Source organism: Formica exsecta, unplaced genomic scaffold (assembly GCF_003651465.1).
Source record: "Formica exsecta isolate Colony F162 unplaced genomic scaffold, ASM365146v1 scaffold72, whole genome shotgun sequence".
Classification (NCBI taxonomy): domain Eukaryota; kingdom Metazoa; phylum Arthropoda; class Insecta; order Hymenoptera; family Formicidae; genus Formica; species Formica exsecta.
Genome location: NW_021853485.1, coordinates 4,946,625 through 4,974,219, shown reverse-complemented (window position 1 = coordinate 4,974,219; position 27,595 = coordinate 4,946,625). Strand labels below are relative to the sequence as shown.

Below are 27,595 nucleotides of genomic sequence, written 5' to 3'. Positions count from 1 at the left end.
GAAAAACGCCGAACGAGAGCGCCCCGCCCATCCCCCCCCCCCCTCTCTTTCTTTCCTTTGACATTTTTATTTTATTACTTTTAGTTTTTCTTGTATATCATCCATCCAACATCGCTAATGGCTTATCGTTCTAAATGCTGTTACACAAAGGAAACGATGAGTCCTCGATAACCGAGAAATGATCTATCTCAATTTTATTATTTTCATGTTAACATTCTACGTTCCATTTTCTGTTTGACAATAACAAAAAACGTAATAAAAAGAAGATTAAGTCGAGATTTCTCGATGAATTTACCATACAAATCTATTTAATTAAATGATTTTAATAGAAGAATTTAATATTTTAATTTTAGATTCACATGCAACAATTTTACTAATATAAATAAAATAATCATTGAGACTGTTTAAAACTATTATAAGAAAATTTGAAATGGATTTAGAATCATCCATATATGTTCTGGGCTTATCAAATTATTTTAATCTGCATTTATATGTATTCTAACAACGTGATATTTGAATACTACACGATCTGTCTTCATAATAATTTTAAAATAATTTCCCTAGTCTTGACAGATTTAAGATTGGCATCTGGCATGGTACCGATAGTCTTGATTAATTGAATTAATTCGCGCAGAATCTACTTGCATAGGGAAATATGATTACATGCGTCTTGCATACCATAATTTAATAACATAGCTCGAGATTAAAAAATTAATAAGCTTCTTTCTTCGCAAGAATTTCTTTCGTAGAACTCAAAAAGAATCGCAAAAAGTATGTATAATAAGAAATGAAAAAAGTAAGTAAATATCGAAATGAAAAAAAAGGAAAAGCAAGAAAAAGCGAAGAATACGTTAGAAAAGAAATCGCGTATGCAATACGGTTTGTATCGTGTATTATTTTCCGCGGAAAAAGCGGAAGATAAGAATATTTCATCCTTTAGCAGGATATTAAATGTCGGAAAAGCTCAGGAATTATCCTGCGGGAGACTCACTTGCGTGCATTATCGAAAGAATAAAGCCGCCCTCTTACACGACGGAAAATCTACGTTGTGCAATATCAACTTGTTATTAATCTCATGTTCGCGAGTTCCGTTTTCTCGGTAAAGTAACGATTCGATTCGACGATGACGGAAATGTATCATTCTTCTTGAAAGTTGCGTCACCCCGTTTGAATTTTTCATCATAAAGAATGACAAGTCCGGTGAGAAAGAACGAATTATCTGAGAGTTGCTGAGATGAAATACTGGATGATATATGTTTCTGAGTACGTGTGTATATTTGACAAAGTGTGTGCCGTAGGATTGGGCAAACTTGAGATGATAATTCAAGGAATTTGTCTTGAAAATGTATAAGACATAAGTATATTAAATTTGACAAAAAAGAAATACCACATGATTTACGCATAAAAAAAAATAAACAAAAATTGCGCGTCTGTTTATTCGTACGATACAGTTTTTATTTCTTCTTACAAACTCATTTAGCAATATTGCATATTACAATTCATGTTGCAATATTTATGATGATGTCGCACATAATTGCACATATTATCAATGTGTTTTATGTTTGTGTAATTATTTTACAAATGATTATAAGTAACTATATTATTTATAATTCCTTAAAGAATTTCCGAGTGTACATTGACAATGACCAAAATCAACACTCAAAAAAGTGGTATTGCAACTACAGCAAAAATTTTCTGGGTGCGCAAAATTAACTGAGGTACATAAATGATTAGCAAATACTGTGATATCGCATATGTTTCGCATTTAATCAATCTAAGTGACAGAGACAGAATTTATATCTGAACTGTTTGTGAAATTTAGAAAGAATGTTTTTCTGTGGCGCCTATCCATGTTAAGGCCAATCATACTTGTTATAAAGTTTGGCTGTGGTACACAGAAAAAATTAGCGGCAAGAAACAAATGAATATATAATCCTCACATCTAACATATTTGTATAACGCGCCCAATCTATCCAGCTCTTTTAAACAATTTCTCTCAATTTTTCGATGCTGCAGTTATAATTGGCAGTTATATTTCTCACAAAGATCGTTCTAGCTGTAGTATCGAAACTCATATTTATCCAATGCAGTGATTAACATTTGGCAATGGGACCTAAATTTTCTAGAAGATATTATTAGAATATTGCTGCTATAAATTCTATATGTAACAGACAATATTCTAACAGATACAAAAAATAGCGATAAATTTTTGTTGTGACACCTAGAAATCTACCTATATCAGCAAGACATTTTTTTGAGTGAATGCTATTACTGTACTATTATTTGTTATTTTGTGGCAGTTAGGCAAATTAATATTCCTTTAATCTTTCGATTAAATTATCGTAATTAATTGTCGAATATACTATAATATATGTCAGATTCAGTGAGACGACGCGCGGGCACAATAATGAAGCCCATCAATCAGCTAGTAACAAATTTGCACTGTTACAGCTTAATGCTAAAACACAGAGGGCTTCACTTAGGAATCATCTATCGAAATAAGCCGGTTATCGAATTAACTGCATCGAGTTTCATGAAATGCATTCAAGTATGCGATTTAGACGGGTATACCGGATGACGCACATCATTTTATATATCGAAAAAGTACGCACACTGAGAAAAATGTTCTAATTGTATCAACAAAATGCTTCTAGTAGAATGCATTTTTGTTAAACAAAGCAGAATTTTTGATTATCATGACAGGATTCGATATTTTATAACTGCATTAACCTTGACTATTATTAAGTGTACTAATCACTCGCGGCATGCGTTTGCAATTGCACAATTAAAACGACAAGTTGTCGTTAATTACTGTTTACCTAACAGTTTACACGATTCGTGTCGCAAAAGAAGCGTTTTTCCCCCCATCTACATTCTTGCCAGCTTGTATTTTTCCGCAGTTTTATTCTTTACGTATAATTGTATCTTAAACATCAGAGAGCATGCGTGTAATTAATTTTCTTGCCTCATAATTGGTAATAAATTTCGTCATATATTTTTTTAAATTCTTTTTCAAAAGATTTATATACCTTATATGTAACTTATATAACTTATATAACGTATATAACTTATAAAATTTTAAAATTTTAAAAATGATTAACATTGTATTTTTAATTTATCATTGTAATTATCAAAATTCTGATTTAATAGATTATCAACGCATAAAAAATATTTGTCACCAAAAATACGGTATGGATTCGATACCGTATTATTCTCTTTTTGCAAATTTTTACATTCAACAATGTATAACGACACTTATCGTGCATTTATATGCGCGATTTTCGTCTCAATCGCCTTCCGGATCGGTGCAACGCAAAGCCCGGTTCTGACCCGAATCGTTGATTGTTGTTCGGCCGCGGGCAATAAATTCGCGAATGCGCGAAGGATAGAAACGGGGTCTGTCTCCTCGACCTAGTTTGAAGCCGATTACACGCACGGATTATAAGCGTTTCGCATTTTTTTCGAACGCGTTTTTTTCTCGCGAGAAGACGTCACGTCGGCTTACGCGATTTGCGAATTGACAATATTATCTTTTTTATTGTAAGTGTCGTTCAATAACTTAGGATAGTGGAAAAATGAGGTACACAGTTGAGAACAAATTCCTCCATTTACGCGATAAAAATATCGAAGTGATAAGACTCAAAAATTGTCATGTCTTCAATCATCAAATACAGTTCACTCTGAAATTGCGCGTGTTCTATTAATCTATATAAGAGTTTATATCTTACATTACTATGTTAAAGTCATATACAAAATCATTATAAATTAAGAATTTCGTTGTCAATATGATCCGTATATATTGAACAATAAATAATACTCTGATTGCATTGCATTAGTTCCTTCTTAATAATAATCATATATATAATGTATATATGGTGCATACATATAATGAAATCTATTTTCGGTAAATCATAAATTTGAAATTGTGTGATATGTCTTCCGATAATTAAAATGTCTATCTCATTTTTTGTTGACTTTTATGTTTATAAAATTTTTAATCGATCCATATGGTCTTTCAACGATCCAAATAATTGAAGCCTTTCTTCGCGTTCGCCTCACGCTTGTTGCGCATGAAACTTTAATGCGATTATTGTTAAGTGCTGTGGATTACTTACATACGCTCGTAGATATCGCTACCAGATGCGCTGCAACTGCGTAACATTCAGTGATTGGTGCGTGATTAACAAAATTAACGACGTTGTGTTAATTAATTCTTCACGAAGAAGTATTGTATTATTTCTAATAAAAGCTGACATTTATATTATATATACATACATATAGGTATATGTATAATACCAAGATTTAATACTTTGTTCCTTGTTCTTGAATATCTTATTCTTTAAAAAAAGATAAAACAGTTTATTATTGTTTATCATTATTTATTTTATATTTATTGTTCATCTTAAAAAATTAATTTAAATTAGTTAATTGTTCGCCGAGAAATATTATTTCGCAAATGCATTCAATGGCATTTTAATTTCTGAATATTTCCTCCTTCCCAATTCTATTTTATTATTATTTATTATATATGTGTATGTTTTTTGTCATTAACGATTATATAGTATTTTCATTCATATTTTATAACTAAGTTTTTATTATAGAACAATAATATATCGAGTTTTGTTTTGTTATTAAACAATTATTCAATTTTAATCTTCGTATCTTAAAATATATGTAACAAAACGATCCATCACACAATTTTCATCGGAAAAGTCTGATATATAAATTTAACGCGTTCTCGTTACCAGTCTGATGTCAACTTTATCCTCGCATACGAAACTATTTCTCCCTCAATCTAAGACAAACGGACTTTACCGCAAAATATAAATAAAAAATATATTCTATGTTAAAATTCATCTATGTATGTTTTTATGTCACTCAAAATACATAACTTTGTTAAAATATGTATGTACGTGATAGAGAAAAAATTAGCGCAATTTCGGTTAATAGTTTGTATCTCTTTTTTTCTTTTTATATTCATTAAATTCTACTATGTGTATGTATGCATTTCTATTAAAGACTTATGTTAAAGTAAATATAAGTATCTCTATGGTCGATCTCTCTAACTTTTTATTTGTGCTAATAATGTTTTCTTATCTATATTTATCGATAAAAGACTAATATTAGAATCTGTGAAACATCCGAACAAGTCGACGACAACTTTCGGTTTACCTTGACATTTCTCCAAGAAAACATGGAGCGAAAGACGCGAGCTTATTTTCACATTTTTTCATAACTTAAACGAATTAAACTTGATGAAAAAGGTGTTTATTGACGTCCATCTCGCAACTCTTAATTCGATAAATCATTTTATTCATATATGTATTTTATATGTTTCAAATATAAAATGTCAAACGCGTTTAATAAATATCAGTAAATTGATTTGGATTCTGACTTAATTATGCAAATATACATATGTTAATTTAAATCAAATTACGTATAATTTACAATTTTTCTTCCATTTACACTTTTAGGAGCAAAATAATATTTATATTTTTATGCATACATGTAAAATCAAAAATCATTGCTTTTACTATATCTTAGTATTTATATGAAATAAATATGTATTTTTATCAATATGGAATTTTTATTACACGTGTATATTTGTATTTATATATATATATATATGTATAAAGTTTTCAAGCCGTGACACTTTGGCATCACAAGTCCTCTTCTTTCACTCTTTCAGTTCACATTAAACTGTCTAAAACTCTTCTAAGATCTTGAAAAAAGCTCACGCATTAACAACGAAACTTGATAATCCGTCTTAAGTATTTTACATTTGGCGGATCAAAAAAGATAAAGCTGGAATTGGATTATTTCGGCAGCATCGACAGTGCCAATATTTGTTTTGCTACAGACTCGGTAGGCAGAAACGAATTAGAGAATATTGAATGAGCGCAATGATTAAACGATAATGCATGTATAACATGGTAAATACATATTTAGTTTGTAAACCGCATCTGATTTTGCCACCGAAAACGCTTTTATTAACTCACCTGATGCGAACGCAATCGTTCATTGAATGGCATAACGAAAATATCTTTTTATTACATTTCTTATAATAATGCTCTTATAATGTTTTTATTTTTTATAAATATCATATACATATATATGGAAAAGCAGTAAATTAAAAAAAAAAAATTTATTGAAAAACATATTTAAAATGTATTTCCTTGATTTTATTAAAGTCAAAAAATAAATCGATAAAGGAGCTTATTGCAGCTCCGCCGCGTTTTACAAAAGAAGAAAAGATGAATCAGAAGGGCGACATAAATCCTTTGGATGTGATGTCTTGATTTTCGAATGAGTTGCATCGCGTCGCAATGAAATCGCGTGTTTGATCATATTTTGGTTCCGTGCATCAACGCTGATGAATGTCCGCCACGCGTAAAGCACGGCGCAAACGGCACGAATAAACAAAACATCGTCCTGTAATCTTCACAATCAAAGGGAACCGATGCGGGGATAATGTCTAGGACGGTTGCATTTCGTGGATGATTCACACGAGCGTAGTGTCTCCTGCGTCCTTCTCGTAAATGAAGTGCCTTGTAATCTCGCTCATATCAAGGCTATGCCAACGATTTACATGTCGCACATGTACAGATGCAAATATTGAAATTATTTTCTTAGAAAATATTATTTCTGTATACCTACGTTGCAAAAAGCGAAAATACACGTTCGAAAGGGTTCGTGAAAATAACGATTCCGCAAAAAATATACTTTGTTATTATTTTTGAAAATAATAAGAATTCATAAATATAATCTATTAAGTAACTGTTGTAAATTCTACACATCGAGAGATCACATTTTACCCCATAGTATACTAATCTAAAATCATAATAATAAACGTAAATGTTAAAATACTTGTTATTTATAGTTTGAAAGATTTTTAAAACTTCAATTAAAATAATATGTATATTTTAATTATATTTATATAAATTCTCTTTCGTGTCATATATTTCTCACACACACAAACACATAAATAAATTCAACTTAAGTACATTTTATTATGTCAATATTTAATTTAATAAAGAAGAATAATCATAAGTATTCTAATATTCCTAAATAACAAAAAAAAATATTATACTCTCTTAATGTGCACATTTGTCTTTTTTCAACAAATATATGCTTTTCTCATCCATAGCCTGTTAATAACTGGTATAATATAGCCGAGGGTTGTGAGTTTACCGAATGGACGGATATAGACGACCGTAACCGTGTCCGGCAAAAGCGAGAGAGACAGGAGTCGCCCACGATTAAAATATTTAATGTCAAAAGGCACTTACGTGTCGTTTCGCGGAATGATATTGCGCTCGAGGACAGAGAGTGAGGAAGACAAAGTATTAAAGCTCGATTAAAGAGCTACACATAGCCGGTGGTGAGTACGCGTGCGTTGCATAATACATTTCCATCGGAGATAGTTTTAAGGTGGGGTACACAGAGTTTCATCGACCGATGCCGAGCTACGGGGTGGAGCTTAAGCCAGACGATAACGCGTCAGCAACTTCTTTTCGCGAGAAGGTACTTTTCCTTGCATTTTATCTAAAAAATCGTTCGTCGTATTCCGGAAATTGCGCACTAACGGTCAAGCACGAATACTTTTCCAATAAATTTGAATTTGTCTCGTTCTAAAGAAATTGGAGATTGTCTTTGCAAATTTCTTTTTATTTTCTATAATCGCGAGATCAAAAAGTTTAGACATATTTTAAAATATTTTAAATTATTTTCATTAAAAAAAAATTGATTGAGCGGTGTGTATGTCTGTGTATCGTGTTATTTGTAAAAAGATTATCAATTTCTAATCTCTCTTGCAATCAAAAAATTATACTTTCCCCCTTTTTGACATCTTGCAATTTAAAAAGAAAGCGCGCGAAAAATTATTTTCGATATTTCGTCAGCCATCTTGTATGCAATGATTAGTTCTTCCAAGGCCTTTGTTGATCGGAATCAGCGATACTAGAGCACTCTGCGCCGGATAAATCGCCGGCACTGTATCGACTGTCGGAAGTCCGGATAGCCGGGGACCATTTCGAGTACATTTCCGAACTTCGACATTTGCGGTCCACATACATTTGAGTTATAACATTTTACCATCCGGTCTCCTCCAATATTTTACGATGTTTTCGTTAGTTAGTTTTATTATTTTATCACTATCGTCGTCCTTATAAAAACAAGATACAATTAGCGAAAAAAATCCTTAATCATGAACGCATGCATACACACATACAATTAAATCTAATATAATAAAATGATAAAAATCAAATCTAAACTTAAAATACTAAGATATCACTAAAATTAAAAAAATCTAAATTAAACTCTCTTTTTATCCAATTTAGCAGATGAACCATTTGCGATTAAAATATTACGATTTTAATTTCCTAAAATGGAATATTATTTAAATATCCCATTCGTAAAATGTACGCTAATTGCCATTAGCACGTTTGCAGCTTTTACGCAAAAATTTCCTAGCGGTTTAATTTCTTGAAAGTTCTTACATACGATATGCCGCAATTGCGTAAGACACGTGTCTGACGCGAATGAGACCAACATCTTCCGTGCTTAAATGCATACGAAGATGCGATACAGAAAGAGAAAGAGAGAGAGAGAGAAGCTGATAGAAATATGCAGCTCCCAAGTATCTAACGATTATTTTATTATTGGCCCAATTACGTCGTTATTGTTTTCACATACACACGCGCGACGGCGAACCGGTTAAAGCTCCCTCGGCTCACTTTATAGCAGCCCAACTATAGTCATGCCATCAGGATGATTCAACCGTTGGCTGGATTTTTGCCTCCAATTCCGCTTGCCTAACGCGGCAGATTATGGCGCTTTAACCCTTTAACCCCGACTGAATTCCTTCGCGCGACGCAGCATTATTTCATATCCTAATTCGAGATCGTTCTGAAAATATACTTGATTGGATTTTCTCCAAAAAAAGTGATAGTTTTTTGCAAATTGATCAGCCGTAAATGTCATTAATGTTGGAAATTGATCTATACTCCTATAAGAATTAAAATCTTGTGACTTTTATATTTAAAAATGCATGAATTAAACTTCACAATGTAAAAATTAAAACTTTTATTTATTTATATATGTTTGCAACAATGCACTAAAATAGAATCACCAATTAAATTATAACAATCAAATTTTGTTTTTAATTTTCTATCTATATGAATTTTAATTGAAAAATTTAAATAATTATATGAAAAGCCATTTGAAAGATGTAAAAAACATATCAAAAATTATTTGCCATATAAAATTTAATAATCTTTAATTGGGTTTTTGCGAAATTTGTGTCAAAATTTGTGCGACAATTTGTCATATTTTTAACACCGCTGAATAAACGCCGAAAATTTCTATCTTTCTCTTTCTCTTTCTCTCTCTCTCTCTCTCGCTCTCTCTCTCTCTCTCTCACTCTCTCTCACTCACTTTTTCTTCGAACTCGGCTATTGTGTATTGTGATGGAAGTTTGTCATGACGTATCGCCGGGCATAAATGTCAATTGACATGCAGGGTCCCTTCTTTCTCTCAACATTGCCGCAGCACGCGTTCTCGCGTCGAAATGCGCTTCGCGTCTCGTTAAAATGAGAAGATCGGCTTCATGAATGAAAGGCCGCCGCCACCGATCACTTCCTCGCTTTTCACAGAACGAGAATATACCGAGGAATTGGCCGTGGGATCAAACCAGTATTGTCCGCTTAAGCTCTCTCTTTATTTCTCTCAGCCACGGATTATACAATCGGTGAGATAACTTGCCATATGTTCGAATATCCGGACTTTTAGTCAAAATTCAAAATAATTCTTGCGTTTGCACAAATCGTGCGCGCAAGTATATAATATCGACGTCAATTGACATGCAGGGTCCCTTCTTTCTCTCAACATTGCCGCAGCACGCGTTCTCGCGTCGAAATGCGCTTCGCGTCTCGTTAAAATGAGAAGATCGGCTTCATGAATGAAAGGCCGCCGCCACCGATCACTTCCTCGCTTTTCACAGAACGAGAATATACCGAGGAATTGGCCGTGGGATCAAACCAGTATTGTCCGCTTAAGCTCTCTCTTTATTTCTCTCAGCCACGGATTATACAATCGGTGAGATAACTTGCCATATGTTCAAATATCCGGACTTTTTTTTAGTCAAAATTCAAAATAATTCTTGCGTTTGCACAAATCGTGCGCGCAAGTATATAATATCGACAAAATATATAAAACATTGAAATTTTTTATGCTCGAGAAAAATATCAAACTTCCATGCAAAAGATATCCCAATTCAAAATGTAAATTAGTTTAATTATTATTCAATTAATTTCTTCCTATTTATATGTCTGTTTAGTGAATGCTGAATTTTATTTATATTTATGTTAAACATGAATTACGCACTTCGTTTTTGTCGACGAAATGAACAAGTTTAACATAATTTTGGTGAACATCCGAATGCAATGCTTCTGTTCTGGCGGTGCGCCAGAATGGCGAAATGTCGGTTCGTACATAATATCACGCTGACATATTGTGTCATATGTGGAAATGCGCATTTTTTATGGATTTATGGCACAAATCATTTCGACATTTTGTCTTATGTGTATGCTACATCTCATGAAAATAAAACATGATGTTTGCAGAAAATACGATGCAATGGTTGCGCCTTTCATATGCATCGGCTCAATTAACTTTTTGAAATTTGAAATTATCGTACTATACAGGATATTTAAAAAAAAGAATTCAACATTCATATGGTAGATAGTACACACAATACTGATAATGAGTAAAAAAGTCTTAGTAAATATAGGTCGAAAACTCGATCGTTTCAGAGGTATAAACTATTTTGTATATTACTACCATGACTGACTTAGTGTCTTTTATGTGTCGCATGCGACATGAAAAAAAAAAAAGATAATCTTTCCAAATCGAACGCGGTGTTTGATCAAAGATGAATTGGACGTAGTGATAAAAATCTAATGGATTTAGATCAGGCCATGAATTGAATGTAATCTTTCGATTATAATTCATAAACCAGGCATTTCCGGACATATGTTTATATGACATTTTTCATTCTTTTTCTTGTTTTTGTGTACAGAACTCAACCCTAAAGTTTCAAGTATTTCTGAATCATCCTGTATATATGATATGTATATGTATGTATGTACATTGCTTCTGTTAAAAAATTGATATAATTATTTGATTATTTAATTAAACTTACTTAACATTAGCTTAATTCATGGAATTCATAGAAAACAAATTAATCAATAAAAAAAATAAATATTTTTTTGCATTTATTTTAAAATATATTATATAATCTTAATCATCTTTTTCATATAAAAAAGGAAATTCTTTTAAAATCTGTTTTAGAAAATTAAGTAAAAATCGTAACGTAAAAATATATTATAATAACAAATATATATATATGTATATACAGGGTGTCTGGTAAAGATTGTGCCAACGTTCGTGAGCGGGTAGAGTACAGTAAACTGAACAGAAAAGTCCTGTAACATTTTTTTCTATAACGCTTAATAAAGGAGTTATTATTGAGTAAAGTGTGGCTAATCAGCGCCGACCTTTAGCCGCGCGTCTGGTAGTGTGCGTGAGCGCTCCGTCGAGCTTACTTTCCGAGATATTTGCGTGCGTTGATTAAAATGACTCACCCTGTATATATATATAATATATAATATTCTAATATTTATATGAAAATAAATTATTCTAAAAACAAGATCCTAACACATCTTTCATCAAAATCATTCCTCATTTGGATAAAGGCACAGATAAAAAAGTTACTAACCGACGGTCATATCCTTTAGCTTCGATTGTTCGAGGGCGCCACACGTTTTATTTGACATTCACGGGGCGAATTTCCCTGTATATATGAAGGAGATGCATGTATGTATGCATACATGGTTAAACGTATATGCAAGCATTTTTATTGAACAACTTCGCGTTAAATGTGACCGGCTAATCCTATATTTGATTCGCCTAATATGAAGATCGAGTTCAATGTCAACATGAAACAAGAACCAGTCGACCGCATTTAACGCTAATTGTAGTCAGAATATGGATGCAATGAGAGTGATAAAAAGAGGTCATTCACTATAGATATCTAGTATTGAAATCATTAAATATTAGCTGCATTCAAAAAATTATGATAAAAAATCCCTTAATATAACGTAACTGATTAAGTCGATTCGTTGGCCTAAAATAATCAATAATTATAATTAAAGACAATAATAATAATAATAATAATAATAATAATAATAATAATAATAATAATAAAACTAGAGAATAAGTCTTGCTATTATCGTATAATATATTTATACAATATATAAATTTTGCAAATCTGTTTTCTTCTTTTTTTATATTAACCAACTTTTTAATTTTATATATGTTATTTTATATTTTTTTAAATTTTTATGAACAATGTCCAATAAATTTGGATTGGTAAGGATAAATTTTCTTCATATCATAACGTCCAAAAAAAAAGAAATGAAAGTAGGTAAAGGTAAATAAGACAAAGGAAAGATCATAAAAGACACGTGCACGATCGCAGGGGTATAGGGCGGGGTTATACGCGATTATCGACCACCGTCGAATCTGCTTTGTGGCAGGGATGCAGCTGCACAGTCTTCCCCTCACGCTCTTCGTACTAATCCTGTCTCGCTCTGTCAGGGCGAGTTTCCTCATCGACAAAGTCCAGCCTTCGGACCGGTATCACGAGTGACTCTCATGCAAAGCTTATGAATCAGAGATCAGATGGATTTCTTTTTAGAAAATTCAGCGCGTCGGATTCGCACAATAAAATTTCATCTCGCTTCATGAGATCGTTTCCATATATATCCGTCATTTTATATACCTACATATAATAGCGTGTGTGCGTGTACATGCGCGTACTCATTCCAGGAAAACACGATGTTGCAGCTGCGGTCACGGAACATCGAATGACCACGATCTTTTTCCGGCGAGTATTTATCGCGTACCAAATTAAACAAGTTCTACAGAGAATTTGGATTGATGCGCATAATCGCTCGCCGTACGAGAGATGCGAATCGCACGGATATTTTAATCCTGGATCATATTGGCAGCGTTCTGATCTTTCACATGGAAGTGTTTTCATGACTCATTTTCCTCATTTTCATGATATCAAATTTATACGAAAAAATAAAAAATAAAAATAAGATAATAATTATGAAATAAAAATTGAGCAATATTGAAAGTTTAAATAACTTTTATTTTTTCTTCCATCTTTTATTAGAATAATATACTTTAATCGTCATCATTATACAATGCATTTGTGAAATCATAGCAACAATCTCTACAGTTTTATGAATCATTGTCAAAAAATTCAGGGACGATAATCGAACATTAAACGTCAATATCTGTTCTAGCTATCGTATTAAACGATAAGATTCTGCGGCGGTCGCGAAGAGAATAGGAGATATGAACTTGGATGCACTTTAATACCCGTAAGAGAATATGGTTTCAATACAAAATGTTTCAGAAAATCCGAGGGGTGTCTCACTGTCGCAATACATGTACATTTTTTCTGGAATTACTTACGCATTACTTCGCATTACGTCGTATTCGCATTACGCCACATTACTTCGCATTGATTTACAAGTCCTATAGCACAAAACAATAAAACTCAGACAAGATTAAAACGTCTTAAAAAGTAAAAATAATGTCGTTATAACGTCTTTAGAACGTCTTTTAGATACGCGTGAATAATTCTCTGAAAGCCAAATTTATGATTATTTATCAATATTTCAGATAAATAGATAACAAGCGCAAAAAAAAGATAATTTTTTAAATTAAAAATAAGATATTGTTGGTAAGAAAATCGACACTATGTTGGTTTTGTGATACGAAATGCGGCCGATTATCTACAGATAGATTATTACGAGTAAGAAGAATGTCCAGAGAAATGTCATTTAAAACTAAAAAGAACTAAATAAAAGGAGTGCCAACCTAAGCCAATAAATAAAAGAAAAAAACTCAAAATAATGACCTTTCATCTGAAAGTACGTCTTCTATAGTTGAACTCGAATGTAAATTTGTCCGTCGCATTACTTAAAATTACACGGCGTATTACATTGAATTACTTGGGTAATTCCCGGTAATTCGCAATGCATGTACAAATTTTTGGTGAGTGAGACACCCCTCGAGAAAATTACTATTCCTTCATAGGTCACGGTGTTATAATAATCATGAAAACTTCAAATACTATAAAATTAAAGAGTTTTAATTATATTGTTCTTCCAAAGATTTTTTTCTAAAGTTTTTATTGAATTATAGTGTTATGTTATTTGCGAGATTCATTAAATTACATATAAAAAGTGGACTAAATAATTTTTTATTAGGATGGTGCTCTCTCTCTCTCTCTCTCTCTCTCTCTCTCTAGGATATTACATTATGCTTAAAATAATATTTTTGTGAGAAAATTTGTAATTAAATTTAAATTTTATTCAGAATTCAGAACGTTCAAGCATCTTCAAACGCTACTATACTATACAATAATCGCGGTTATTACCGCGGCGACAATTACTGTCTCATGCGACGTGCATTGCATCGATTCGCGTCAAACAATTTTGCTTGCAACTGATTTGACGGGCGTTTATCTCATTGCAGTTCGCTGCATTCCGTGTACGAAGATTAATCTGCAAGAACGGGCGCTTTTTTGATGCAAGTGAATGTATAACCGATATACTACACTCCATTTCCTTTTTTGATCGTCGCGGCAAGAAATGCAATGAACAATGTGATATCTTGCAAAACACATCTTGCATTTATCTAAATGGGAAAGTAACTTTCACACACAATGTCACGGTCGAAAATATAAATAGTAATTCTGCAATGATAACTAAACAACGATGTGCTTTTTCGAATTCTTGAAACGATTTTCGATATTGAACACAACGTCTGTTTCTTTGATTAATTTAATGATAAAGTTTATTCGTTTTATGTGTCATATGACTATAACGAAAAAGTGATACAGAATAACACATCAATGAAAATATCAGCGACGAATATTAATTCGTCAATAACCGATCTACCAATAAAATCGAAAAGTCACGTTATTAAGCGGAAATGCTGGCTAAATTGTGCTAAATTGTCATTTATGCGCCTGAGACGATCGTTTCTCGATAAAAATAGCCAAGCTTTGCACACGATTCTAAAGAGTTTCGGGAAAACATAAAGCATGCGAACGCAGACTGGTCACAGTCGATCATAAACTAACACTATATTATAAACTATAAATTATAAACTATTCTAAGAAAACTCTATATTTTAATAAAAATATATATTTTTCGATTGAATAGAATTTGTATTATACATACAATGTTTTAATGTCTCATTTAAATGTTAAGACTTTTTCTTTTACTCAATACTTTTTTCTTAGTTTTACACTTTAAATATATCAAAGATTTTGTAAATCATTATTTAAGAAAGATAAGACGAAATACTTTTACACAAATGTGATTTCACACAGATATGCCTTATATACAGTACTTTAAATATTTCCCATCACATTTTAAGAGTGTATTCTTTGATAAACTTGGAATTATTTATTCTACGATTAAATTGTTGTAATTTTTTTCAATCAGCATATATATATATAAAATATTCTAATAATTAAATTCTTTAATTTGTTTTTAAGTAAAGTTTACTCAATATTGATATATGGTAAATAAAATCATTAAAATTATCTAATCATTTAAGATTAAATTTATATTAATATAAAAACAGATTTTTATTATTACACAATTAACAAAGAAAAATTTTTAATAAGCGAAGGCTTTCAGTCCATCAAGAAATATGCTTTTGAAGACTGACGTGAAAAAAAATGTTTATGAAACAGTTTGTATTGATCGCGGCTACTTCGAACTTCTAACACGATTGGTCTTAATCTCCGTCGTGACGACGATCGATCGATCGACCTTGAAACGAAAGCTTCTCTCGACACGCCGAGCTATCCTTTATTCGCAACGATACGAAGGATAAAACATATTGGATGTTCACAGATTGTATCTTTTTCAAGTTTCGATGAGAAATCAGGCGAATACGATAATGACGATAAATTATCAATAGGCCATATACTTGTTGCCTTTTATCGAAAGAAGAAAATATCTCGTACACATTTTCGTATTATTTGATAATGCGAATGAAAATAGTTGCGATTGAGCATGCAAATGCATGATTAATATAGCGAGGATAATGCTTTTCATTGCGGATGTTTTTGCGAACATCTTTTATCAAGTCGCGGTTGATTAACCTCCCTATATTTTATTATTATGTCTATTATTTTGCAAAGTGCTTTGTTTTGCAGCAACATGCAACAATTCTTTTCTATTTTGATTCGTAATTAATTCTCATTATCGCGAAATATTAATATTGTCCGACACTGACATTTTCTAATCATCAATGAATCTATTTTAAATAATTTATTCGAATTTTATTTTTCAAAATAACTCATTATCAAATCGCTAAGATCTTTACAATGATGCCTCAATTGTGTTATTCAGAAGACAGTATACCTGATAGCACCATATATTCTTTGACTATTCTATTTAGTGTCAAATATACTATTTTGAGGATATTCTTACAGAATTATCTATGAATCTTTGTAGAATATTCTCGTGTTAAAAGACTATTTTATAAATCTCCTTAGAACATTGTATCTAAAACGATCTCATTTTGAAGTTCTATGCAGATTTCTATTTATAGATCGTTTTTCTCACTTTATCAAATATTCGTACTAAAGGATATTTATAGAATGTTTATAGAAATAGGATATTTATAGAATATTTATAGAATAGGTTTGCGCTATTTGGGTACATTTCATTATCCGAAAGCTATCATTACTTTCTTCGAGAGTGTCATGTCTGATTCCACCCCCTTTTTTCTAGACGCAGAACGGGAACTATCACGCGCTAGGGTTTTGACCTGCGACAGCCATGCGCCACCCGCTCCGAGAGCAATGCGAAGTCAGCCGCAAGCGGCAAGCGGAGCACGCGGATAGCGCGCAACATGGTGGATCGCATTATCGCGACTCATGCACAAGAGATGCAACACGATCGGCGTTAAAAATACGCGCGCGCGGCGACAGACCCACGCGTTTTCCACGGGGAGCACGTGGGGTTTCTCGCCGCCTACGATGATATGTACGCACGCGTATGTGTGTACGCGTGTTACGGAAACGAACAAACAAATAAACACTCACCGCAATCGCGTACCGGCTGCGTGTAACGTGTAGCGTTGTTCGCCGGCGTCACTCGAAATCTCTCCATCCTTTTCCTGCCCTATCTTCTTTGTGTGTTTTTTCGTTTTACCTCCTTTCCCTGATTGGATGGCAGACCCAACGGCGGATCGCGAGACTGAAACGCCGAACGATCAATTACTCACGATGCAAATACACAATTGGATGACACTCGAGATGTGAACGAGTCCGGCACATTCGCGCGCTGTCACTCGCGTGCGCGTTCCCCATTCGCCGATGTGAAATTACGGAACGTTACTGTACGCAGCGCGACGCCGCGCCGCAGCCCGGTGTTATCGTTATACACATGAGACGGTACGGAGTGGGAGTAAGGGCAGTGACTGGAGAAGGAGGGATGGGACGACGAGCGAGCGAGCATAAGAGAAAGAAAGAGAGAAAGAGAGCAACGCATGGTATCGAAAAGCGAGAATCGTGTCTGGTGTCTGGTATACTGATATGTATATATACTGACAATGTAGCGTGTAGAGAAAACCAAGAGTGAAAGACAGAGAGAGGAAAACAGCAGAAAGATGAGGACGGGAAAATAACGACGAAGAGAGGAGGAGGGACAATATGATGCCATAAGGCCATAAGGAACGACAAAGAGAATGATGACGGGGAGAGAAAGAGAGATAAAGAACAAAAGATAAATAGATAGAGATAGATCATTTTATTTAATCTTGGAGCAAAACATCCCAGGATGTTAGATGTTATGAAATATATAAGTGACAAAAGAAAATATTCTCTTATCTTATCTTTCAGATGATTATAATAATATTAGTATAAAGGTGAAATCAGAGATAGAGAAAGACACACAGACGATTGATGACTGGACAAAGACGAGAGGGACAAAGACTGGTACAAAAAAGCGTAATATAATGAACGAATGAATCTAAGAACGAAAACAAAAGGATGAGATGAGAACGGGGAGGAAAGAGACAGAAACGAGACTGATTAAAGAAGATGGAGTAGATATTGAATTGGCGCCAGAGAATTGTCCTATACTCTACACTCAATATATTTTCTTGCACCTCTGCAGTATCGGCTCGCCCTCTTGCGGGCCCTCAATCACCCATTGCGCGTGCAGTAACGTAACTAGCAAACTCGCAATTTATGCTTCATTCAAATTGCATATAATAAGAATTCATAATTTCAGGATTACGCGAATATGCGAGATTTGCGATTACGTCACGTCTCGCGGAGAAAAAATTTATTTGCGTTTGGATGTAACATTTTTACGAAAAGATACAAAGTCGCGGTGACAATAAACCATCTTTTTTCTGAAATCGCTGCGAGCGAACATTATTTGCATCACGTTCGGACGTATCGCATAAAAACGTCATCAATTATATAAGCCATTCTCTGAGAGAGAAGAGAGAAGAAATAAGAGGCACTCGAACAATATTTCCAGCACAATATTCCTTGACGTATTTTAAATTTTTTTTTAAGTTATAGTCTTGCTAATTTTATTTCATATACACACATTAATATTGTTTATTCTTTATTCTATCTAAAGAAAAAAAAAACAGGAGAATGCTTTGTGAAAAATATTCGACGTAAAAAAATCTAACTGTTTTATTTCAATCCTTTTAAATATCTGCCTGTCTAGAAAAAAAATATGAAGATTTATCTCATGTAAAATAGCGGGGACTATATATCATTATCCCGCTTATCTCTAATGCTATATTCGATTTATCATCTCGCATCCCACGGCGATTTCGCTGAAGGGTACAAATCAGTCGGTGAGAATCGGAGGCTGACGCACATCTCGCATCGAGAGATGTACGGTAGTATAGCACGAGAGCGAGCGGTATTTTTTTCCCCGAGTTTCAGCCCGCAGGAACGCGTTCCTCGGTCTCCGTCCCTCCTTCTCCGTCTCTCTCTTTCTCTGTCTGTCTATCTCTCGGCGTTTCGAGCGAGAAACAGCTGATCGCCGTCCCTTTAATAGCGTCGTCGAGCCGTCGTCGTGCGAGGTGAGTCGCTCGAGATCGTTAAGAGGGATTTGTCATCTAGGAGCCGCGATCGGCGCAGGTAAGTACTGTGCCGGACGATTGACGGTAACGGGTGCCGGTATGCAACGCATTTTTATAGGTTAGGGAGGGTTTCTTTCGTCTGCGAAGCTCTCTGTACGCGAACGGCCACACGGACGCGCAATGGTCGCCATGTTCGAAACGCGAAGTCGCTTTTTTCTCGTAGAAGGTCAGCCGGGTCTGTGTTCTTTCTCGCGATCTTCTTACTTTCAACGTTAAATATCCCCGGCCATCGAGCGACCGAGATGAAAATCTCGTAAAAAGAAAATTCTGCAATGAAATAGATATTTAAAAAAAAAGAAAAGATTTGGTCATCTATATTCACTGATGAAACTTAATTCACCGGAAGTTTCGTACCCTTTTTCATATCGGGATTATTCATATCGAGATCAAAAGATCGATTTATAAAGCGCGCTTCGAAATATCGCCCACTTTCGGTTGCTATTTCTTCAGTCAATGAGAAAGAAAGATAGCTCGATGATAGTTTGAGTATATATTACTGGAATAACGCGAACACTAGTATCCGAATCGCGCGGGCGACGCGCCACCATGACAGTTCGCGCGCATGCCGGTGTTTCACGCAAGTTATAATCGAAACAGTGGACAGACGAACGTGACGTCATCAATGGCAGCTACTACTGTGTTGTCTGTATACGCAACGGATAGCGCGGCTGTTACGAGGAGATAACGCTAAGAGACGCCGATTATTGTTTTTCGCACGAAGCTGTGATCAAACGAGCGAAAAATGGGCTCGAAGAAACACAAAAAGCATAAACGCGAGAGACACGAAGGTGAGGAAAGGATGAAAATATACGCGATTCTCTTCGGTCCAGACACTTAGGATCTCGATCTGTGACAGTTGTCTACTATTTCGAGCACGTTGTTTCGAATTTTTCTTCTCTTCTGTTGTTTATTTCGTCTGTCGATTCTTATCGAGTGAAATTGTTGTTGATTGTTATCCACTCTCAATCATTAGAATAAATGATAAAGAACAACAGTGGGACTTTTCTGTTAGAATGATTTACTCTTTGTTAACGAGGAAATATATTCCGAAAAGTATAATTTTCGAGCAAGAGAGACAGAAGAAAAGATAGAGAATTAGATGTAGGTTTGTAAGGATTTGTAAGGATATATGTTATTGAGGCATCATTATCACAAATTGCACCACAAATCAAACTCTACTTATATGTCAATCATAAAAAGGATTCGAATGAAAAAGAAAATGCTCCAGAGTAAAGAGCTAAGATCTTTAGTTTTTGGTGTTCAATACAGTTTACACTCTGTAAATTTTCATTGGAATCCTTCTCGTACTCATAGTTTAATGATGCACAGGAATGTTGACTACGTTTTCACCATGGACAAACTGAGAGTGAGGTTGGAGTAAAAGTGAGGTGGATTCGAAAGTATAAACGAAGCGTTCCACAGCAACAGGCGTGACGTAGAAGTAAGTGACGAATAACAACGGACATGGACTGGTTGCACGACAGAAGCTAGCTGTGCTTCTAAGATTATCAATTGCCCCAAACCCTTTAATTTTTTTTTTATCCATTGAATTCGTTGAAGTGCAACAAGATTTACGCAACGAGAGTTGTTACAACAGAATAGTATGCATAGGGCACAAGGTACATACATTTAGACAGTTACACACAGACAAACCTGTTGCACTTCAATCACATAATTCCTATGGCTGTTATGTATTGTGGCATTGAAAGCCATATATGCTTCGCTTCACCTCTCAGCGAGGTATTTTCAATTTTGATGATTGCTCTCCCTGATTATTCCCGCCGATTATTCAGTCGATTTAATGTAACAATGAAAATTATTTTATAATGTATATTTCTATTAAGATTTGTTTGGTTTAAGTCGAGCTACTTCCATCTCGCTTCCAGTTTGTTGAATGTGAAAACAAGGTCACTATCCTGTTAATAAAGTCATCTTTATATTATCGTCGATATACTTCCCATCCATTTGTCTTTTTTAATGTATCCTGTAGATTTTATAATTATTTACAATTTGCACTTTTTTTCAATACCTTCATATTACACATTGTAACATATCTCGACGTCTCTTATTTCTTGTGTTGCTATATTATGCTCTTATCCTGCATAATTTTCCGCAAGATTTCCTGCAAGATTGCTGCATGCGGCATACAGCAGATCATGTGTATAGCTTTTATAAAGAGAACAAAGATTTTAGTACGCTGCTTTAAAAGCTTTATTTTGACAACTGACTGTTTTTTCTTTTTCTTCTTCTTTAACAGAGGGTCAGTACACAACGACGGACAAGCCGCCTAGCTTGAAGTTAATCTTGAAAGTAGGAGGCAGTACTGGAACGCCTGAACACGGTAGTGAATCGCCGAGTCAGGCCACGATGCTGTCGCAACATTATCAACAACAACTGGGCCTCAATTATTCTGTTAGTCAAGGAGACACAGAGTACGACAGATATGTCGGCCACAAGAAGCTCAAAAAAAAGAAGAAAAAGAAAGATAAACGACATAAACATCATCATAAAGACAAGAAGAGACGAAAAGAAGAATCGAGTCAGGAATCAGTCGGCGACGCTGACGAAAATTTAGCCGAGCCAGTACCTAAGAAGAGCTGTACTAATCACAATCAGTTGTTACCACTTAGGCCGCCACCAAGTGGCGAATTAAGGGTAGGCGTTAGTAGTATAAATTCTCTATCACCACATCGTGAACCTAGAACATGCGTTCTCAGAAAAATAGCAGAGCGTACGCCTCTCCAGAGATTGCTGGAACATTTGTTGCGGTCAATGGAAAAGCGAGATCCACAACAATTTTTCGCTTGGCCAGTTACGGACAGTATCGCGCCCGGTTATTCTCAGATAATCACAAATCCCATGGATTTCAGTACGATAAAACAAAAGATAGATGACAACAACTATCAGAATCTGCAAGAATTCGTAGATGATTTCAAGCTCATGTGCGATAACGCTATGACTTATAATCACTCTGATACTATTTACTACAAGGCGGCGAAAAAACTGTTGCACGTCGGTTTGAAGATGGTCACTCCCGAGAAATTACGGCAACTCAGACCAGTACTGATGTACATGAACGATATAACGAAGGAGGAGCTTGGATTCGAATTGGGCATCGAGGATCCCAACAATCTAGATGTTCCTGTAACGGAGGAGCAGATCGAGCGGGAGCGTGAACAGGAGGAACGCAATGAGGAGGCAGAAGAACTCAGAAAGGAAAATCAGAGAAAAATGAGACTGGCTAGTTTAGGCAAATTCGAGGCGATACCGGACGACTTGACGCCCGAAGAGATACTGAAGCAAGCAAGAGGAGCGGCCAAAGCGGCGACGGAGAAACTCAGTCTGAAGAGAGCAAACTCTAAGATGGGTTTTCTGCGACAGAAGAAAGACGGCACTACCAGTTTGCAGATTATTGTACCCGGGGACGGAATCATTCCTGGAACCAATCAGAGACCTGTGTCGCTAGGTCAATTGATAGGCAAGTTGAACCATGGCACGGGAGCATTGGCCGGATTTCGGGAAGATCGTAGAAACATGTCGAAACCGGTGAAACCGCTGTATTACGGGGCGTTTGGTTCGTACGCACCAAGCTATGATTCGACGTTTTCTAATCTTACCAAGGAGGAAACCGATTTAGTCTATCAGACTTACGGCGATGAAACGGCTGTGCAGTATGCTGAGTCAATTCTGGATTTCGCCAAGGATTGTGATTACACATTGACCATGGTCGACGACCTGTTGGACATTCTCACAAGTGGGGATCATCGAAAGACGAAGAAGTTTCTTGAGGAAAAACGAAAATTGAAGGAAGAAGAGGAAAAAATCAAGCATATACTGGAGAAGCCTATACAGGACATGAATCGTAACATTTCATCGCTGGATAAGGTCAAGGTTGATATCGAGCAACTGAAGACACTCTCGGAACTCGGTATCGACATAAACTTCTTAGAGAATTTAGGTAATTATATATGAGATTATCGATAAAAATAAACGATTTAACACTTTTTAAATTAATTTGCAATAATATATGTAGCTTATATTCTGAATTTCTCACCTTGAATATATGCTTTGTATTAATTGTCTGCAAGTTTTATTAAAACAGAAAAATTATTTCGTTTAATAAATTGTAGAATAATTTAATAACTTTGATGTCGGTTCTCTTCCGCATTATTTAATTACACGAAATGGCTTTCTATTTGCAGAAGAAGAATTTAAATACAGTGAAGAACGCGCCGTTCTACAGAGTCGTCTGGATGACACATCACAGATGCTGGGCCGGTTGAAACAAGTTCAGCACGAACGTTTGTCAGCGCCACCACCGGCACATCTGTCCAATGTTCCTAAAGCGGGAGAAGCTGAAGTGATGCTGGCCGAGAAGATCACTGATAATCTGACCGACATAGCGAAGAAACTGCCACCGTCGGGGATTGCGCCAGTCGATGGATTGCGTAGGGCGATGGGCATAGCACCCTTGGGTGGACCGGAACCCATGGAAGTCGAACCGATCACGCATAACCCTACTATAGTCGCCGACAGTCCGTTATTGCCGCCAAATGCGAACAATGGAAATAATCAGGTGCTGTCAAACCTGCTGCCGACTTCTCCGATTCAGAATACGAATCTATTGAGTCCGACTGGTCAGCAGAATCAGAATATCAGTATTGTAGGCGCGAATCAGCCGCCGCCGCCGCCGATTCAGATGCAGATCGGTATGACACACAGTAGTCAGACGCCGCCATCCCTGTTGAGCGCGACGGAGCCATCCGGCGTGACCGATCTCGAGTCCGAATTGCGCGAATTTCTAGAAAGCGACCCCACATTGGGACATTCGCCTCTCCATGATGATAAAACTCTGGAGGATATTTTGTCCGAATCTTAGTGCATGCGCATGTTCCAATCTGAGTGTGTTCTGCAATACATATAACTTATAAATAGAAATATATAAATTATAAATATACAGAGTTCTGTACATTTTATTATCGACATGCTAATTTTTTTATGTATGATTAATAAATTGAATTATAAAATCCTGTGCCTTATTTTAATCATTTTATTTTAACTTTTTATTTTACACTTTCTTTATCAAGGACATGAAAAAAATATTGTTTTGAGATGCAAACAATATATTAGAAGAATGATTTTAAATAAATAAAACTTAATAAAAATGGCACATAGAGTTATATATTTTCTTTCTTGATTTAAAAAAATTAAATGACATTTATGAAATTTAAACATTTATTTTCTTATAGTTTTATAAGAAGTGAAATATACAAACTGTATATACAAATTTTATTTTGTTTTTACAGACATATATCTATTATTTTGTGTATAATGACTTATTTGTTATGCAATGTTTGCGAAAGGTAATTTACATATCGATATCCGATACTACGTGTTGCATTATCAAAGATACAATGTTGATTCAATGTTGTACCCAATATAATAGTGTGTATAGTAATATCTCGAAGTGTGCGCATAAAGGAAATGCACAATATTGATATCAATCACTGATAAATGCAATGCTGCTATATTTTGGGTTTCAAAGCATAATCGAAGAAAGACGAGCAACAATCGCAATGAGGTTCAATCATAGTCAAAATAAATCGCGGCACACCCGATGAAGCGGATAATGCTTTGAAATATACTATATATGTATAACATGCAATATACAAAGATACTGATATTCTGTGAATATTCCGAGTTTCAAGGAGATTAATATACTATTCAATTCTCTAAACTCGAAGTTGAAACCGTGAGATTAAGTTGGTAGGTAGAAACTTCAAGCATTTCGTGAGAATCGAAGGGATTATAACTCAAGGTACAATCTTCAATTTTCGCCTAAGAGTCTTCTTATAACTTCTGTCTACTTCTATAGAAAAATATTTATTTTTGCTAAATCTTTTCTCTCTCTTTCTTTTTCTCGAAACATATTTCTGGAATTTTAAGCATATATATGTATAAATAGCGCGTAAGTATATCGATGATGACGTCACTCTAAAAGCAGCGTGACGTCATCATTCGAGATATTTCTCGCTATTATTTTCGAGGTGAGGCACAAGATGCTATTAGCACTGATTGGCGCTTATTCTCTCCTCGAACATGCTCGAACACTTGATTGCGCAGGCATAACCCAACATAACACAACAACAAACATAACATAACAACATAACATTTATTGCTTTATCGTTTATATTTGCACCAACGTCGGCCATGTTGCCAATTTTACTCGGCTGCGTTTGAGGAGCTTATTATCGCTTATTTATAAATAGCGCGTAAGTATATTTTTTTTTTTTTTTTTTATATTAATTTAATGAGATAACAGAGAAAACTATTTCATCTTTGCTCGAGAGATGCTGCAACAACACAGACTATGTTAGTAAGGTAGCAATTGCATTAACCTGTTCATGTCAGGCAGTATCGTTTCAGCTATTGCATTTGACTACACAATTACGTGCATTTGCGTATGAGGGAAACATGTCGTTCCTTTCTCAGTCGCTTTGCAATACATCCTCGGAAATTGGTTCGATAATAGCTTACGCCGCAAATACGAGAGTTCATTTTCGGAAAGTGCGGAGGGCGGACAGTCCTTTGCGCTACATGCTCTCAAGACTGAGTTTAATGACAATAATAGCTTGTCGCGCATGAACAAGGTGTTATCGTACCATTATAACAAAGGTAAGATTGCAATGAATGCTAATTAACTATAATATTACGTTTTATGTCCTTTGCTATAGTTACAGTTCAAGCACACTTAAATAATATACAGTTTTTTTCGTTACCGTCACACCTTTTGCGGTAATTTAACCTTTTTTGATAATATATTAAAATTATACAATTTATTTCTCTCAGAACACATAAAAATTTTTGGAATAAATATAATATATCTAGAAAAAATTAATTTGTATATATACAGATATATACATATATAAATATACCTTATTTTGTCATTCGCAATCATTCACTCAGCGACTCGAACTAGTTCATAGTATTTTTTCGATTCGTGAGAAATATCGGGAGGCATTAAACATACACATTCTCTGCGATATTATTAGAAGTAATTAATTCGTACGATGATTAACTCTTGTGTTAAACGATATGTAAAAATATCGAGGCTGTTTATCGAAACATATACATATTAATAAAACAATAATTTATAATCTTCAATTCCTATCGCAATTCTAATTTCAAATAAAAATATGTTTCGATAAATAGCCTCGATATCGCCATGTTGCGAATTTTACTTGGCTGCGTTTGAGGAGCTTACTATCGCTATCGCGCTATTGGCTCCCCGAAAAAAGTTTGTAGCGTTTGCGTTTATAGCGTTAATGGCGTCTCCCCGAATGCAGCCTTACCCGCATTTACCATTCTTGTAGCAAAATAATTATGTATATGTATGTGTATGTAATAATAATGTGTATGTAATGTGTTGTAAAATTCGGCGCTTACGTATTGTAAATATTATTTGAACATAGAATCAGTTTTTTCTTATGGTATGTTGCGTGTTGTGTACATACACGCCGATCACCTTATTTTGTCATTCGCAATCATTCACTCAGCGACTCGAACTAGTTCATAGTATTTTTTCGATTCGCGAGAAATATCGGGAGGCATTAAACATACACATTCTCTGCGATATTAATTAATGTAATTAATTCGTACGATGATTAACTCTTGTGTTAAACGATATGTAAAAATATCGAGGCTGTTTATCGAAACATATACATATTAATAAAACAATAATTTATAATCTTCAATTCCTATCGCAATTCTAATTTCAAATAAAAATATGTTTCGATAAATAGCCTCGATATCTATATACAGAGTGTCCGACAAGTAAGTGACCAAACGAAAGGTGGAGGTAGATTGGGTCAAACTGACAAGGAGCACCAGGTTATGTCCTCCGATTTCGCCGAGCTTGAAGTATTATAGTTCTACCCTCCCACTAATTCAAGATAAAATAATACGACCCAACTCTCAAGCATTCGCGAAAAAAACGCGTTTGAAAATTCTCGTGTTCTTTATGTACGGAACTGTAAGTACAGATTAGCAACTAAGCGGCGTGGCTTAGTGGATAAGTCGAAAAGTCTTGAACCATTTTTTTTTATAACGCTTAATAAAGGAATTATTATTGAGTAAAGTCTGGCCAATCAGCGTCAATCTTTAGCCGCGCACCGTGAAGTGTGCGTTGCCACATACTACCAGGCGCGCGGCTCACTGACGTGCGCTCGGCTAAAAATCGGCGCTGATTGACCAGACTTTACTCAATAATAACTCTTTTATCAAGCGTTATTTTTGTAAAGGAGTTACATATATATATATA

At 34.7% G+C, this 27,595-nt stretch overlaps 2 protein-coding genes across 7 annotated transcripts in view; one reads left to right on the top strand and one right to left on the bottom strand.

Moving 5' to 3' along the window:
- The window catches only part of LOC115243660 (solute carrier family 12 member 4), a 112,279-nt gene extending 94,776 nt beyond the window's left edge, over window positions 1-17,503 (bottom strand). The window contains exon 1 of the mRNA XM_029820804.1: window positions 17,207-17,503. Within this exon, the coding sequence (XP_029676664.1) occupies window positions 17,207-17,273 (67 nt within the window). The 5' untranslated portion in view covers window positions 17,274-17,503. The remainder of the gene's footprint in view (window positions 1-17,206) is intronic.
- Window positions 17,504-18,997: 1,494 nt separating this feature from the next.
- Window positions 18,998-24,295, top strand: LOC115243661 (bromodomain-containing protein 7). Of its 6 annotated transcripts, XM_029820810.1 has the most exons (5): window positions 19,218-19,273; window positions 19,873-20,063; window positions 20,605-20,716; window positions 21,533-23,233; window positions 23,478-24,295. In XM_029820810.1, the coding sequence occupies exons 4-5, from the start codon at window positions 21,643-21,645 to the stop codon at window positions 24,152-24,154; spliced, it is 2,268 nt and encodes a 755-aa protein (XP_029676670.1). In that variant the 5' UTR covers window positions 19,218-19,273; window positions 19,873-20,063; window positions 20,605-20,716; window positions 21,533-21,642; the 3' UTR covers window positions 24,155-24,295. The 6 variants fall into 6 exon arrangements, with proteins under 6 accessions (XP_029676673.1, XP_029676671.1, XP_029676675.1 ...); XM_029820813.1 differs by lacking the exons at window positions 19,218-19,273; window positions 19,873-20,063 and adding an exon at window positions 18,998-19,215; XM_029820811.1 differs by lacking the exon at window positions 19,873-20,063 and having other exon boundaries at window positions 18,998-19,273.
- The last annotated feature ends 3,300 nt before the right edge of the window (window positions 24,296-27,595 follow it).